This window comes from Larimichthys crocea, chromosome XI (assembly GCF_000972845.2).
Source record: "Larimichthys crocea isolate SSNF chromosome XI, L_crocea_2.0, whole genome shotgun sequence".
NCBI classification, from domain to species: Eukaryota; Metazoa; Chordata; class Actinopteri; family Sciaenidae; genus Larimichthys; species Larimichthys crocea.
In genome coordinates, this window is record NC_040021.1 from 1,487,104 (window position 1) to 1,504,665 (window position 17,562).

The 17,562-nt window shown below is 44.0% G+C and overlaps 1 protein-coding gene across 1 annotated transcript in view; it reads right to left on the reverse strand.

Moving 5' to 3' along the window:
* rev3l (REV3 like, DNA directed polymerase zeta catalytic subunit) overlaps positions 1-17,562 on the reverse strand; it is a 75,357-nt gene that overhangs the window by 26,993 nt on the left and 30,802 nt on the right. Inside the window, exons 2-9 of the mRNA XM_027284269.1 lie at positions 15,976-16,165; positions 15,748-15,822; positions 11,442-11,602; positions 7,914-8,043; positions 7,532-7,626; positions 6,112-6,216; positions 4,156-4,240; positions 141-250 (exon numbers count right to left, since the gene is read on the reverse strand). Coding sequence (XP_027140070.1) covers positions 141-250; positions 4,156-4,240; positions 6,112-6,216; positions 7,532-7,626; positions 7,914-8,043; positions 11,442-11,602; positions 15,748-15,822; positions 15,976-16,165 — 951 coding nt within the window. The remainder of the gene's footprint in view (positions 1-140; positions 251-4,155; positions 4,241-6,111; positions 6,217-7,531; positions 7,627-7,913; positions 8,044-11,441; positions 11,603-15,747; positions 15,823-15,975; positions 16,166-17,562) is intronic.

A 17,562-nucleotide genomic window follows, 5' to 3' on the forward strand; every position in this document is an offset into this window, starting at 1 on the left:
CCAAGGTTTGAATTATTCATGCAAACGACAAGATTTTTTATTTTATTTTTTTAGATTTTGGACTGCATGAATAAAACTGATTACATTTACTGATACTTTATTTCAGCATTTTACCAGCATGCCCAGTACAGTCTCCTCACCTGGTTGCAAGTCCCTGTGCGCCTCCACGATGTTAGCGGAGGTACACGGCAGTTCCTCGTGAAGAGTGAGATCACCAAGAAAATCCTCTTGGTCCTGGTCCTCTTGTGTCCTGAGCACAGAGAGATAGGCATGATTTGTGCATCATGATAATTACTGCTGTAATTACGCAGACATTAATTACACTTTGACTCTGTCTTTATAAGTTCTTTGAGGATCCTTGACAGCTCAAACCCTCGCAGTAGCCAAAATGAGAGACTTGCTTAAATTGAGCAGATACACAAACAGATGAAGTGCATGCTACATTTGTGTTACCTCTGCAGAGGAATGATGGACTAATTCTCCCATTTTAAACGAGCCTGAGCGTCAGCTGGCCTCGTACCTGAATCACAATGCAGAGGACCTTCTGCTATCTGCCCTCGTGCAGTCATGTTTTATTAGCATCTCTTTACTGTGGGTCTTAATCAGGGGAAGTGCTCTGTTTACTCTGTGTGTATGTGTACACAGAGGTGTGTGTGTGTCTGTGTCTGTGGGTGGCTTGATGTGTGGAGACTGTCTCTTGTCTGGTGGAGTGTGTGTGTGTGTAAGTCTGTGTGTGTGTGTGCAGCCAAGTGCTGTGTGTCTGTGTGTTGGAGAGGGAATATGAATGGAAAACGGGCAGGCAGCCAACTTGGGCTTTGTATCCCTCCAGATCGCTCTCAGCTACAAGCTGCCTATCATGCTCCCTTACCCACGCTGCCCTACTGCATCGCCTAGCAACTCACCACTTAGTGACTCTGAAATATTGAAATGTAGACCGGGTGGAGGGGCTGCCGCTCGCAAGTGGAACAAATTCAGAGGAACGGTCAGAAAAAAGGGAAAAAAAATGAGTCCCATTTTAGGTGCTACTCCTGGAAGAGCTGCTTCCAGGGTTTGGTTCACATCTGATTACACAGCAGACACTTGTGCCCTACAGACTGTAAGTTTAAATCCCACAATCCCGCAGGAGGAACTGAATATGAATGCCTTTAAGTTACTGGTTCGACCCCGTGTTGCTCCAGTCACTGTACGCACGCATGGTCAACTTTCAGTGGATAAATTGAAGCATAAAAAGGCATTTTGATGAAACACGCTGGGGGCCAGCTGCACGGACAGACAGGTGAAGTTGCATAACACCATGTCTGAGGCCAGCAGCCGCCCAGAGGAGTAAAGTAAACAGTGCTGTGGAGTGGGTCCAGACAGGGACGCAGCTCTGGCAGAGGAGAAACCAAAAACAAGACAGGACAATCACTATACAGAGGAGTCACAGCACCTTCATTTTAAATGATGAATGAGCTAAAGGCGCCCTGCTCTAAATGATAAATCCAACCTGGTAGCGTGGATGATGAATGAATCTTAGAGGTGATGAATGATGAAAACACAGCTAAAACATATGAAATCGATGAGGTTTGATCAGCTGGCATCTTGCTGCTGAGCTCCCGATGACAGCGAGAGATTTTACTGCAGTCTCATTGTCATTCGGAGACTTTGTTCTGCCGGGCCGCACGAGGGAAAGCCTCCAGAGGGGCAGCGTGCACGTGCCACAGTCTGGATGTCTCTTAATTAGTCTGCTAAGCTAACGACTTTAGAGGCAACGAGGGAGGGAGCCTGGCAGGCATCGGGAGATTACCGCAGCGATTAACACATTTCTCGCTACCAAGCCACGCCCCCCCCCCATTCGCTGTCTTCTCTGACTCTGCTTTGCTGTGAGAGTTTGAATGATGCAGCGGAGGAAGGAGAAACACAAGGAGGGCGGAACAGAGAAGACAGATAACGTCCTACTGCTCATCAGTACTGTTTCAGGTGAATGAAACGAGGGGCTTCAGTGGAGCATGATGTTACATTTTGGGGTGGAAACACTTTTATTTAACATTCGTACAAGATGACAAGCATGTGCATGAATCTCTAAAAGAGCAGAATGGTATAAATTCATATATGTATTCCAAAAAGCACTACAGTAATGGAGATGAATCAAGATAACCCTGTTCAGGGTTAAACAGACGTCTATGTTTCATGGTCTAAAGCACTGGTTATCATCCTGGGGGTCAAACCCTATGAGGGGTTACAAGGTAATTCTGATCAGCTGATGGGATCGGAACCAGAAAAAATATGTCTGCCACAAATTTTTCTTCTAATGTTTTTATTTTTCTTCTGATTACAGGACTGTTTACTTTGAAAAAACAAAGGGAAATTTACTCTAACAGCATTTTGACTGTCACAACTGGTAACCAGTGATGAGGGGGCGTACTGCTCCGTAATTTAAGTGTAAAAGAATCAGATAATCATATATCTGCTGGTGCCATTTTTGTCTTGACACAAGTCCCCCAGATTTGTTTTTTGTGACCAAGCAGAGCATAAAAAAAATGAAAAAATCGGATAGCCAATGCTCTCTGATGGACAGGTTAAGAACTGTGACACTATACAGCATAAACCAATTTATAATACTGCCACCTACCGATGAATTGACAAGCGATTTATTGATCTAGCTAAATTCCACAAGCCAGAAGGTAGAGAAGGATTGGAACCTGATTGATTGTTTTGGGTCTTTGTCCTCTGATGTAGTGACAGGGAGAGGGGAATGAATCCACCAACCAGGTTTAAGAAGTGAACCCGCAGTTCTTTAGTCCTGGTTGGTCGTGGCACTTATAGATTGGATATGTTTTGTCAACCAAGAACCCGAACATTATATAAAGGGTGTGGTGGAATAAGGTGAAAGTCAGGAACAGAAAAAGAATAAAATCCAGAAGGAGAAAGCAAAAATAGAGACTTCTGCAACAGTTTGGATGAAGATCTTAGAAGAAATCTTAAGACATCTTTTAGTCTGACTTTTATTTAAGGTGCCTCATCAGTTTACTAGCCACATTTTGGTCCTTAATCTTTTCATCCCATGTGTTCATTCTTTTTTATTGGCTTTTTAAGATTTTATTATTTTATTTCTGAAATGTATGAAAAAATACTGATAAATTTCATGCATGTCTTAAAACAATGAAATGATGCCACATGTTTGTGTGACAGAGGAAAAGCATGAATACACGCTGGATAAAACAAAAAAGCGATAAATGAAAGGATGAAAAGAAATGAGACATTTCCAACAAAGCCTGCAGTGCCAGGTGAATCCTCGAGAATGCAGCAACAACAGTGGCAGTGCATAATAGAGGAAGGGAACGCCAACAGAAAGGAAGTGACAGACTGTGTGTGAGTATTAGCAGAAAGAGTGAGTGAGACAGCCAGGCAGTGGGAGAGTTGAGAGCCGCCAGCAAGCTGTGTGTGTGTGTGTGTGTGTATGTGTGTGTGTGTTCCATCAGTCAAGCCCTGCTCTACAACACTGCTCCCACACTGCACTGCACCGCCCCTCTCCTATGTTCCTGTCTGATATCAGAGGTTAATGAATAGAAGCCATCTGGATCTGATGCAGAGGCATGCACGGCTCCAGAGCCAACTGTACTTTTATTTATAACAGGAACAGGAAGTACTTTCTGCCTGTACACCGTGGGAGTATGTGTGTGTATGTGTGTGTGTGTGTGTGTGTGTGTGTGTGAACTCTCCTTCCCAGTTTCTGCAAACTACACCCGTTGTGTCTACACGCCCCCACACCCCCACCCCCAGCTTGCCACATCTGTTCTGACTTCACTTTCTCCATCCCCTCCTTCCTGTGTCTTCCCTCCCTCTCTGCCCTGAGAGGGAAGAAGAGGCGGACAAATACACTGACGTGAAGCTGGAAGGCACGGGGAAAGTGAGGATGTGCAACAGCTTCATGACAGATCAACACAAAAGAAGCAAGCTGGAAGAAGCTTGTGCTGGATGTGGTCTGAGACTTGTGAGGAACTAATGTGACTGAGCTGCTTTCAAACACTGTTTCTCTCTTCCCAGTCCCAGCTTCTTCTTCCTCTCCTCTGGTAAGACCATTCTAGCTGGACTTTCACATCGATGTGTCCTGAAACATCTGGTAACTGTCACCATGACAACAGATCAGCAGCAGAGGAAAGGTGAGGAACTTACACGTCAAACTTGTTCTCCTGCAGGATCTCCTTGAATCTCTTCATGAAGACTTTCTCACTCTCCGTCAAAGTGACAAAGCCACGATCTGGAAAAAAATCAGACCATTTCAACAGTACGTTCATCATTCCTGGAAACTGTCTGATGTAACATTCCACAAGTTTTTCCAGACCTCACATTCTTCACTACAATTAAAACATTTTGGTCAGTAATTGCTGTTAAGTATGCTGCTAGTTGCTTTTAGAGGAGTTATATTGCTTAATCAAAACAATAAAATGGGACTGGGTTTGATTCTACATATGAGGGCTGAAGAAACTAATCTGTGAGAGACCTGGACATTTTCATTTCCTACATTTTTCAGACACTGTAAACTTGGAAGTAGGCCTGCAAATGTGAAAACAAACACATTTCATCACAACAGAGTACATAAGCCTGGGACTATTTATCATCCTGTCTCCATGACAGCGCCCTGTGTGTGTGTATGGGGACAACTCGAAGTTTGGCAAGATTAAAGTTCTTATTTGTGGTTAGAAGACAAAGTTGTGTCACCATCGATCCGGACAGTTCCAGAGGGATAAAACTCAAACACCATCTTCCACTGTAGGAGGGCTCAACAACAAAACTAAGACAGATGTCACAGCTAGCTAACAAGACGCTAAACACGATGAAACAATACAGTCGGCCACAAAAGAATTTATACTGCCTGAAAAGACGGTCATAACTCTGTCATAGAGAGCAGAGAGGCTGGTGCCACTTAAATGAGACAGCTCACTTTACTTTCCTCAAGTTTTCTTTTTGAAGTTGTAGCTACATTAAGCATGTCTACAAACAGCCAGAACATTTTGGTTTGAAACTGAAAAGATATTTACAATTTCATACACCGTATTTCTGTAGTCTTGGCCAATATTTCTAACACATGTGTGTGTGCGCACAACTACGGCAAGTACAGTAGATCAAAGTTCCGGTGATGAATTGAGAAATTAGGTGACATGTTCCTTTATCACCATGAACTGAACCACACACTTTTTCACACCGTCCTGCTGCCACAAATGTTCACTAAAGTACTAGATGTGCATTAATTAACCACTGAAAATAAGTTATATATTGTTAACCAGACATTTATGTCTTCAGTAGGAACCAATGGGCTTTGGGAAGTTAGAAAGCATTGGGAGATGAACTAACTGAGCCACCATGGAGGTGGACTTTTAACTGGCAGAAGAAAATTGGACCACTCATCCTCAATTTGTGCAAGAAATGGCCTGCTGCGGTGAAAGATTCTGCATCCACGATAACAATGTTTGATTAGCTAAGATGTACCTTGTGTTACCTGTAACAGGTGTAAACACTCATCAGCAGACCTCATGCGTATGTTGTGGTCCTGTCCCGAGCTACTGGACAAAGACAAACTCTGCAGGACGTCTGCAACATAAATCACCGTTCCTAACACATTCACAAGAACATTTGGCTTTCCTCCTGAAGCAAACTTTCCCATACAGTGTTCCAGCTTTCACGACTTGGCTCGATGTCTCATCCGTACAAAGTGGAAACATGTTTCGGCCCCTCACTCACGATACATGGATTAAAGAGGTTCTACTGTGTGTCAAATTTGGGGAAATTAGATTCTCCCTTAACAACTCTTTGAAAACCATTAACAAGACACGAAGAGCCTTCTTGGACAGCATAAATAATTTGTCGGCTCCGTTTTCTCTGTGTTTGTTTTTCTAACTCAGAGTGCAGTTGGATGGGTCATGGGTGGGCTGTGGGTACTACTAGTTGGATTGGTGGGTTTGACTTTCATAGTGGAAAACTCACATTTTGTTTTGGTGGGTGTGTCGCTGGCACCTTTATAATCTAATGACAAAATCACCAATGCCAAATCACTTTTGGCACAAGCTGTCTGCCGCTGTGATGTGTGGAAAAAGCAAAGACATGAAGAGTTTCCACTGTGGATGTGCTCACCTTGTGACTCAGGGGTTTCTATCTGGGAGCCCTGGTTCCTCTGTCTCCTCCTCTGCTTCTCGTCCTCCCAGATGGCCTGCAGGCCCGGGTTCCTGCCAATCTGACCTGAACACAGAGGAAAGTTACAGCACAGTGTTTCGGCTAACAATGCTATCATACTTTATTGTCTGAATGAGGAGGACAACAAAAGACTTTTTTCACTTTTTATGGAAAGCAGAGCTGATGAATCAAAGCCAGGCTTGGAGCATAAAATCCAACCCATACATACTGTAGTCCTTTTTAACAGTGCAGTTTTTATCCACTGTTACAGAGCAGATGGAAAAGTATGAGTCAGAGCACAAGCACTGCCTGCCCTGGAGTGGCCTCTCCTTTCCTTTCTTCACTCTAAGACAGATGCTGGTTGTGGTTTACGCTCCTGCGTCCAGCAGGATCTAAATCATAAGGACTGGCTGCAGACTCACAGCCTCCATGCAAGCGCCGTCTTTAACGCAGAAACAAAACATTCAGCAGAGCTCGCTGTGCTGCGGTAACCTGAGGCCCTCGTCCCGACGAGGACATGTAATGTGTGCTAAACGGGTCTTTCAAAGCCGTACCGACAAACTCTGCGCACTTGTGGCTTCGGATGGCAGTGAGGATTCAGCCGCTGGAGAACTGTTTGACTTTTATACCGAAAAAACATGTGTCAGCACTAGAAATGCACCCTCGTGTTTACCAGCACAGCCACTCTGTGACTGGCATTACTGGCATACTCGTGATTTAAAACCCGCTGTATGGTTCAGTTCGGACACTGTGGACGAGGATCATCTTCCCATCAAAAGCATAAAAAGGCACATTTTTGGCCTCGCTGCTCAAAGATCGGTGGATTTTCTTCATTAAAAACCATGCCTCTCTACTCGTGGTGACTCCTCTTCCTCCTCTGAACAGCTTCTCTCTACCCTTCACAGGCTACAATAAAACAAATCCAGATGAATAAAACCTTCAAATATTAAAAACAAGCAGCCACAGGCACAGTCACTAAACCCTGAGGTTTGAGCAAACAGAAGCAACAGTTTCATCGGTTCTATGTGGAGCTTTGTCAGATCACGCCATCTGCTTTATGGGTCGCGTTTGCTTCAATGATACATCCTTCCATCTTGGGTTCTCTCATCCCTGTTAATCTCTCCCCCTCTCTGCTCCCCTGTGACAGAAGGTGTTAGGTCAGCTCTGCATGGTTCATGTTAGGGCTGCTAATGGATTTGATGGGTGGGAGGTGCTCTGAGCAGCTGGGTGCTATCAGTCATCTGAGCTAAAGGTGCTGCACCTTAAGTGCAGATTCTTTCTGCTGCGGGTAGTATCCCTACAACTGTGTCAGAATGGGCTATCGTACTGGTGGAGACTGGTGGAAGGGTGCAGCAGGTGGGGATGTTCTGAGTGATCTTACTTTCAATTTCCAGGCGGTTGAGGATATCTACAGCAACAGCGTCAACCTCCAGCTCGCAGGTGCTCTGCTTCTCCACCTCATCCAGGACTAGGGAGCTGCAGACAGGAAGGACAGGGAAAGAGGTGGTATTAAAAATAAGAAGAGGTAGCCTACATGCCCTGCAGGAAATCCTATTGTACTAATGAAATTTATTTTTGTTGAGAGATTGACTGTATGGCTTTTTCTCTCAGAATGTATACATAGCATTTCAGACCTCGTCCATTTGACAAAGAGACAGATGTGGCTGAGACAAACTATGAAAAGAGAATTGTCTCTTGCAGCATCAGGTTATCAGAAATAAAAAGATAGTTAATGCAGACAAGGCTGTGCAGGTGAGACTCACCAGGGTATGGTGTTCTCCTCCCAGCGGACAAACGTGCCCCCCAGGGTGCTGTCGTTGAGCTTGGAGGTGCAGGGGCTCTTCCAGGGGCTGATGCTGGGACGACTGCTGGGAGTTTGCCTACCTGGGACTGCTGTAAGTAACACATTCATTTTCTGGTGACATGACTTCAAACACACAATAGTCACTTGTCTTCATCACAGTATTGAGATATTAAACACGTTTTCATGGCGAGTACGAGGTGTGCTTATTGCATCATCTGCAGTGAATGAATGAGATGGTCATCTCAGAGCTGTGAAAACACTTTTCCTAACTCAAAGTGCAAGACTTTTCTGGAGCTTTCAGCCACGTCTTCCTCAAGTGTCCTCACAGGTTTTTCTTCTAGACCAGTGTGTCTGACTGCTCGTGATAGTTTTGGTTCTTAAGGTGTGGTCAGTCCTTCTAATCCAACACACTTTTTGTCAGATTGAGTGAATATCACCTCACGGTCCGCTTGTCCGAAAATGTCCAGGCCTTTCACAGGGTGTGTGTGCTGAAATAAATCTGGTGTTTGTTCACTGCCGTGGCTCTGTAAGTGTTTCAGGCCGAGCCACAAAACCCTATACCAGCCAATGAGGATGGGTTATCAAGATCCGATACCTGATTGGTTGGTGCTGAAGTGTTATCGGAATTAATGTAATGTTACATAAACAACTAACAGGGCAAAATGTTTCAAAGTGCAGGCTCATTAAATTTAATAAAAGTGCAGCTGACTGAAATAACTCCAGAAACAAAAAAGTCATGAGAAAATGACTCTTCTGGTTACCCCTGGCAGCTCACCTGGAGCATGCACCCCATGTACAGAGGCTGAGTTCTTGCTGCAGTGGCCCTTTGCTGCATGTCATCCCCAACCCCCTCTCTCCCCACTTCCCTGTCACTCTTCAGCTGTTAGGTTCAAAAGGCCCCAAAATAACAAAAACAAAAGAGAACAGTATAGTATGAGCATAGAAATACAATCCTAATGTAACCCGTCCCTACCAGCCAGTCAGCAACAGGCGGCGTTCGTGCTAGTGCGCGCGACACGGGGAGAGAGAGGAGATAAGGGAAAAGGGACGGCGGGAGTGACAGGAACAGGAAATCTGGCACATGTTACCGTGCTGAACGCCACAAAATAATGATGAGCGACAAACAGCCAAGAAGAAGACCAGAAGAGAGAAAATTGAAAAATATGTTTTTTTACATTCAGGCAAAGGTATAGTCAACATCTCTGCAGCTTTCCACGGGTGGACTTTTATTGTTTTGCTTCAGCTTTGAAAAAGAGACATCACGCTGTATATGCCTGAGTTTGTGAAGGAGCCCTGAGGGGAGGGGTGTATTTGTTTGGCTTTGTCCAAGTGACTAACCCCACCTTCAAAATGTTTTGCAGGTGAGTATTCAGACTGTGGAGTGGACTTCACAACACATTAAAGCTTCTATTCATCTCAAACTGGCCCATTTTAGCAGTCCAGCCCCCTTTATCATTCTTCCACTTGATCCCAGATTAAGAACTTGCTTTCAACTTTGAGCTTGAGGGGGGAAGAAAATGTAAACAGGTGTACCCATTACTGGGGTGTTTTACTTCCTTTGTTGTGTGGGGGCATTGGAGCCCTCTTTCCATTGATTGCATCAGTGCAGAGGTGGATCAAACTTGGGAGCCCTGCTTTTGTCGGAGGACAGTCAAGCGTGAGGATTTTGAAAAAAGAACTTATTAAAATCAAGTGTGGAATTTCCTGTCCTGAATCATTAATGCCCTTACATGTGAAGGCGGCCCTGCCGGGCTGGATGCTCTCTGGGAGTGTGAGGAGAGAGGCCTCATCAGCGATGATGAGCGGAGGTGCTGGTCTGAGATTAGGACTAAGCTGTGATCAAACAGAGTTGGCAGCCAGAGGTTTAGTATCCATCAGGGGGAGGTAGTGTTGGGCTTCTGAGGGTCCGCTTCACCCAAGATCTGAGGAGGAAAGCCTCAGTCTGACACTCCCACTGTGAGGCCCAGTGACAGTTGGGTTCAGGAGTCAGAGCAAACTTTCAACATATTTAATTAACACACACATATCAAATGTGTGTTTGCGGCTCTTCAACTTTCTGTGTGAAAGAAGAAGACAAATGTTATGTGAAGTTGCTTTAAAGCTGCTATGATCAATATTTTCAGTGGATGTAGTGACAATGCACTTTGTTCAGGCTGAAATGTTTTAGCTTCTTTTAGCTCACTGTTTTTTTTTCTTTTCTGGTTTGCAACTTCAATCTTTGAGTCTCACTGCTCTCAGTAAAATTGTTTCCAGCCACATAAAGTATCTGTTTGTAGTGATAATGCTGTGATAAACCCACTGCCCGGCACCAAAAGGCCAATGTGAATGGCTAGCTAGTCTACACGGTGGACTTAAAGCAGCCAAAGAGCCACATTTTTGCTGTAGGGGAGAAAACCGTGTAAATAACAGTGAATACTGGTGTATTTGTCAGGTTGTCTGGAAGTGTGAAGGCGAACCAGTGACCAAGAACATATCATTAGAGTTTGGTGTGATTCTACAGGAGAGATAAAAATGGATTTTTATAAAGCTGGGTACAGAGTTGCTAAATTTACACAAAAGATAACGTCAGCCTGACAAGTCCTCCCGATGTTTTGGTTACATTTCACAAAGTGACGCATGCAACTTTTGCAGTGCATCAGCATCGCGCTGCATTTGAAGGCAAAACCTGGAGACAGTGCACTTCTTCTGTGCACCTTCTGTATCGTCAACTCTGCAGAGGTGACAGAGCTCCAAAAGACTCTGCTCTCCAATCACAAGAGAGAGAGAGCCGGCAGACTACAATGCGCCCAGTATCTGCTTGCTTATTCTTGTTCTGTCCTCACACCTTTTGATTTAGTTGTTTTTTTTTCTTCAATCTGCTGGTTCTGTGCAAGCTTCCCGAATGATTTTCAGAAGGCAGTGTGCCTCCACTAGATTCCACTTTTACCTCCTCAGCGAGCAGCAAAGAAAGAATAGAATTACTAAAATAGAGCAGAGAGAGACGGGCTAACTAAAGAGGGAAAAGACTACAATAAAATGGAGAAAGGAATGCTGAGAGGTCAGAGAGAGCTAGTACAAAGAGGGAGAGGGGGAGAGAAAAAAAGAGCAAAGACCACAAGACAAAGCATGTGGAAAGAAGCGAGGGGACAAACATTAGAGCTGAAAACAGAGGGAGCTTTAAAAAGACAACAGAGGCGTCCTGAGGCTGAGGTAAGATCAGGACTAATTCGATATGACACAAGGCATGGCAGCCTTCCCCTGGCATGCTCTCCATCCCTGCTGAACCAGGAGGAACAATGCAGTGAGCAGAAGGAAACCTGGCTATGCAGAGACAAAACCAGCAGTGTCCTGTGTGGCGGAAGTTTGAAACTTGCTCGACAGCACAGAGACATAACCGGGACATGTGTAACGCATGACCTGACCTAAAGAGAACGGGAGTAGGGGATGACAAATAATAATACATGACAAAATGAAGGATGAGTTGTGACCTCCGTCTTTCTCCTCTTACCTTTTTTCTGGCCCGTGCGGAACTTGACGGCCCCTAGGTTTATCATGTTCATCCCGTACAGATTGTAGTCTATGAAGAGCTGCAGTAGGTAGGGGATGTGGCCCTCGTGGGGCTGGTAACTCTTGTTCATCACTGCTCCGCTTTGTAACAGCTCACACACCCTGCAACAAACAGAGAATACCCCATAACTAAGGATTAGAGAGGATGACACATTTAGCGGCCATCGCCCCTCAGCTACACGGTAACAGGGCTGGTGTGGCTGAGATGGCATAGATTAGAAGATAAAATAAAGGGCTTGCAACTGCTCTGATCCATTGACTGTATATAAAGATGACGGTGGGCTGCAGTATAGATCATAAACCTCGCCATGACATGAACAAATGGGACAAATTTCAAATAAAGATGGTTCCTGTGATTTTAGGCAGTTCTGATCAGATTGGTGGATCAATGGTTCATTTTTCTGATAGATAGGTTCTGATGAATTATTTGATGCTTTTGGAAGGGGTTCGTGTCACGGTTGACAGCTGAGCCCTGCTTGTGATGCATGTACAGACTCTTTATATATGTCAATGGTCTGTAGCTGGCAGAAGAAAGGTTCAACGTTATGGACATTTACAACCTTGAAAGCACCAGTCTTGCTCAGTTTGATTGTCTTACAGTCAGTCACCAGTTTTGTGTCTTTTAACAAGCTGATGAGGACTTCAGTGAGAAAACGATGCATGGAAACATCATTCAGGAAATGAACAGCATCTCTGTGCTCCATTGTAACGGAAATTTGAGACACTAAAACCCAGCTGAGTAAAAAATAAGGTGCTCAAATGCAAAAGTGCCCACAAGCTTCCAGCTCATGCCAAGAGAGAGCCCATCACTTAAAATCAGTATGTGTGAAATCATTTCTCTTCTCCTCTGACATTCAATTCTCATCACACACAGGGCCCAGAACAGTCTGATCTGACCTTGTGCTCTATGGATCATCCCATCTCCTCTTTGTTTCCCTCATTGTTTAATTTCTCCAGCTTCATGTACATTGTTTGTTCTTTACTATAAATCTTGTGTGCTTTTGTTAGGTGAACCACAATTACAGCAAAAGAATACCCAGGCAGGATTGTCAGGTGTCACAGACGGGTCTTTTATTGTAAAGTCTTTAACAGCATGGCAAACACTCTCCACATCACACAACAATCACCCAATGGTCACAAAACGGCCTTATATAGGGTGTCTAGCTAATGAGGGAGAACCCATTCACCATGCTGACTTGCTCTCCTTCTGAAAAACACTTCTTATTTATTATTATTCCCACAATTTTCCCACTGTATACACATACATCTATTTACAAACACAACCTTATCCCAATTCTAGCACATTACACTAATAAAATACACCATTTTCCAACACCTCCACTAATCACCACTTGGATGCCCCCGGAACTATAAATATGGTGCCCGTTCCCTGGGGAAGCTTTTTGCTTGAACACCCTGGAGACAACGGAGACTGGTGAATACCATTTTACACACTTTACCATTCCCAATATACTAACACACACAATTGCACAACATATATTAGATTAGTCACATTATGTCAATTTAGCATTCAATTACCAAAAATGCACAATAAATCACATGTCCCTCTTTTGCAGGTGGAACCATGTGGCCATCACAGAACCTACCAGATACAGATAAGATTTGAAGAGACAATAAATATAGAAACAATCCATTATGAACCTATATGTATATCAAATGTGCAAATATGCCATGTGCAAAGTGTGCAAACCCAATAAAGTGCCACTGCTTTACACAAGTGCCTGTGCAATTATTAAAGTGCATGGTGCAATGTTCCCTCAACTCCATCTCAAGCTCCAGGGAATGAAAGTCCTCTTCGTTACAGCTTCATTAAAACTTTGTAACATTGTCGAAGTGCAGTCTGCTTTGTGTCGCTGTAAAACAGCTCGACGTAAAAGCATGCAAGGGGCTGCTTTGGTAGGGGGCTTGTTGTTTCAGGTACCAGTAATACAAAAAAATGTGATCCATCGTCCAAACAAATTCTACATTCACAGCTAACAATGACAGAACACAGGCCGGCTCATTTATTTGAATGGAACCAGTCCAGCAGCACAGTGAGGGGGCCATACACAGGAAGAAAAGTTGAACCAGGAAATTTGAACCAAATTTTACTTCATCTGACAAGGAGCTCAATCAAACCCGAGCAAACACACATTCCAGGCTACTTTGTAACGTGATTCAGACTCAGGTTTGTTGGTTTTCACATACAGGGTGCTTTGGTGGATAACGCACATATTAAGGAAAATATATAAACATGATTTTTATGTTTTTATACTAAGATGTCAAGAAGCATTTTTATGAGCTTTAAATGAGCTGTACAGATTTGTGCAGAAATGTGTTAACAATCTTCCATTAATGTGCAAAACTTTACAGAAAGGAGAATATTTAAGCCTGAAAGATAATTATATCAAGGTAGCAGGTCAAAGAGATAAAGTAAAATAAGATGTGTGTTTATATTTATGTTAATATTAATGTAATGTGTGGGGGTGTAAAAGTCAGTGTCAGGGTGTGCCCCTGGGCCTTGTTGGTGAAGTTGGGTTGTGAAATATGGTCCTGAAGGACCACAGCCTCCACAGCCTCCAACCGGAGTTTGTATCTAGGATGGAAGGGGTCACCCACAATATTTCCTGCACACCTCAGGGTCCTGAAATTCAAACAGGTAGAGAAGAGATGGAAGACTGCAGCCGATCGCCTTCTCAGCAGAGCGGATGACACGCCGCAGTCTGACCTTGTCTTTGGCAGTGACAGCAGTGTACCAGATAGTAATGGAGGAGGTGAGGATGGACTCAATGATGGAGCTGTAGAAGTGCACCATGATTGGCTTTGGCAGGTTGGACTTCTTCAGTTGCCATAGAAATGACATCGTCTGCTGGGATTTCTTGGTGAGGGAATTGGTGTTGAGCCCCTGGGTGATGACAGTCCTCAGGAATCAGTGATCTCCAAGCTGCACTGACTGTACAGGGTCACCAGATGGTCAATCTCCCACCTATAGGCGGACTCAGAAACATCTGAAAGGAGTCCAATGAGGGTGGTGTCGTCCATGAGCTTCAGGAGCTTAAAGGACTAATGACTAGAGGTGCAGCTGTTGGTGTAAAGGGAGAAGAGCAGAGGACACAGCTCTGGGAAATACAGTGCTGATAGTCCAGAAGTTGGAGACTTGTTTTGCCAGCTTGTTAGTTGTTCTGCAGTGTTTTGGCATCTGATAAGCCTTTAAATCTATTACTACATCTATTTCAGTGTTTCACTGGTTCCTTAAACAACACAGACCCCTGCAAAGTTTGAAAGGCAACATCACTGTTAAAACAGTACAGTTTCATTTCGAGTTATTTTCGTCATCTGTGTGCTGTTTGTTTGTGACGTGCTCTCTGCAAAAAAAGCTGTTCGAATTAGAAAGCTCCTCAGAGCCACAGAAGACATTAGACAACGGTTTTTAAATGTCAAGTTGACTCTGACATTTCATATCAATGGAGCACCTCTTTGAAATATACATATAAAGGCAGTCCTTTTATTTAAATCTGCTGGGTGTCCTCACAGAAAAAGGATGACCTGGTTTCCAGAACCATCCTCCGCCACCGAAATTCTTACATTTACAGTACCTGCTTGGTAGATAAAGACAAACGGGGAGTGGTTCACTGTGAATGTTTAAGATTTGTCCTGGAGTCATGTTTCCCCTTTAAAAAGGTCAGAGCGCTGTGTTGACTGATTGACTGACTGATTGGAGACGAGGGGCTGAGGGGGGGATGCAGGGCATCCAGACCTGCCACTCACACTCTCCTCTTTACCCCCCGCTTCTTGAACAGTCTTCCCTCTCCCCCTTTCCCCCTAAACCTCTCTTCATTGCTCTCAGTCACTTATTTCCTTCATCAGTCTGCCTTCTCCCCCTCTCTCTCTCCAATCTCATCCTTATACTCTCCTCGAGCCTCTTCCTGTCTCTCTCTTACCCGCTCCCCTCCTCTGTCACTCACCCTCTCTCTGCCAAGTACCAATTCAGCAGCACAACTCTACTCACATTGTCACCGCTAACGCTGATCTCTGGCAAATAATTCACAGTCTTCCTGTGTGCTTGCACACACACAAACACACACAGGGCCGATCAATTTGTACAAACTGAACACACGGCGATCGATTTCAGTTTAGAAAGCTGGCACAGTCATGCGCACACAGTCTGGCATTCAGTAACATCAAACAGCCGGTGCAAGGGATGATCCCTTTTCACATTAAACTGCATCGATCCATGGTAACCTTACCTTTTGACCATTTGAGGATTGTACAGATAGATCTTCATAAAGTGCTTCTCCTTAGCGTGGTAGCCATAGAAAGGCCTGGAAGAAAAAGAGCACATGGAATGCGATGACATGCTGCTGCATATAAACTTGGACCATTCATAAGAATGACTGGTATTAATGAGTGTTAAAAAAAGTGATATCTATCTGCTCAGTAGTGTTGGTACGACCAGAAAATCACTCGTCACTCACATGCCAGAGACCAGCACCACTTTGAAGACGTGCTGGGCGCTGGAGGCGGGGTTTCCCATGGCAACGTTGAGGGCCCTGTCGATGCTGAAGGCCACCTGCCGCATGTAGCGCTCTGGCTGTTGGCCGTGGCCATCGTATGGCACGTAGATGTAGGGGAACACGCCGTGGAGGTGGAGACATGTTTTCTGGCCTGAAACGCAACAAGAACAACAAAAAAATCCATTAAACATCAGACTTACTATCACATTTATCCATCCACACTGTGGTTTAAATTTATAAAGAACATGAAACATTTTATTAGTTGGACTGGCAGTAGAACACACAATTTAGACAAACAAAACAAAAGATTAAACAGCACCATTTATCCTCCGCTGATGAAACTGTTGTCCTTCCACACATGTGTACAAGCCTACATTAAAGCTGCGTTTTCTTCCCTCTCTGCTTCAATCCAACGTGATATGACGATTTACACGGCCTCTTTATATTTGCACGCAGTAAATGAGCTAATACAACAGGAACTGATTTTTTCCATTCTTCACTACACAACTGGCAAAGTGCATCCAACAAGTGCTCAAAAGAATGGAGCTGATCAAAGAGCAAGTAAACACTACCAAATGTTGGCAATGACCACATATTCAATGTCATCACTGTGGATGCATTTTGATAAGTAACAAAACAGTATTAAAAGATTCAATATTTGACACTGTGTTTTATTACTTATTATTCATAAGAAGACACATTTGTGGTTTTAAGTACTAAAAAGCACCTCAGTATACTATCACATCTGCTCTCTCTAACAGGAATAGTGTTTGTGTTGCATTGTGTGTTCATGAACCTCTCTTCTGATTGGCTGACTGTTTTCTTAGTGACACACAACCAGGCCCACCACGAGTAATGGATTGTAGCCCACCTGGATGGTAGGTGCAGAAGGGGGCGTTGACTTTATAGTTGTGACATCACAACCTTACAGAAGTCCTGATAGCTTGTTAAAAAAAAAAAGTTACAGTTTGTGAATGTGAGTGTGTGTTTTCCTACATGGATTGAGTGTTTTGATACTTTTGCACCTACACTGGCCTAGAAATGACATCATATTCATTTTCTGCACTTGGGAAAAGAAAGATACAGTAGCAACTACAAAAAAGGAAAAAATGTCAACAAATGCAAGACAACTGCTCAAACTTTCAGGCTGCATGCCAAAACTTTAACATGATGGGATAGACTCCATGACCCTGATGAGGATAAGCAGTTCCAGATAATGGATGGACGGGATTTCATGTTTCTCAGGAAGGTATCACCAAATCAAAATACTTGTCAGTACTACAGGGTAATATGAATCAACCCACTGTACTCATATTCACAGCATGCAGTGACACCGTCCTTGTTGAACACACACATGAGCCAAGCAGCTGGAGCTTTAGATGTGACTTCCTCTACAGAGACTATTAAATCCAGTGACAGGGTGAAATTGAGATGGATGGACTGTGCTGAGGGACTAGTGGACTGTTTTCATTCCACCCCCCCTCCTGTATGCTTTCTGACCAATCACTGCGAGGCAACACAGATAGATGAGTGGGACAACGAGCCTGT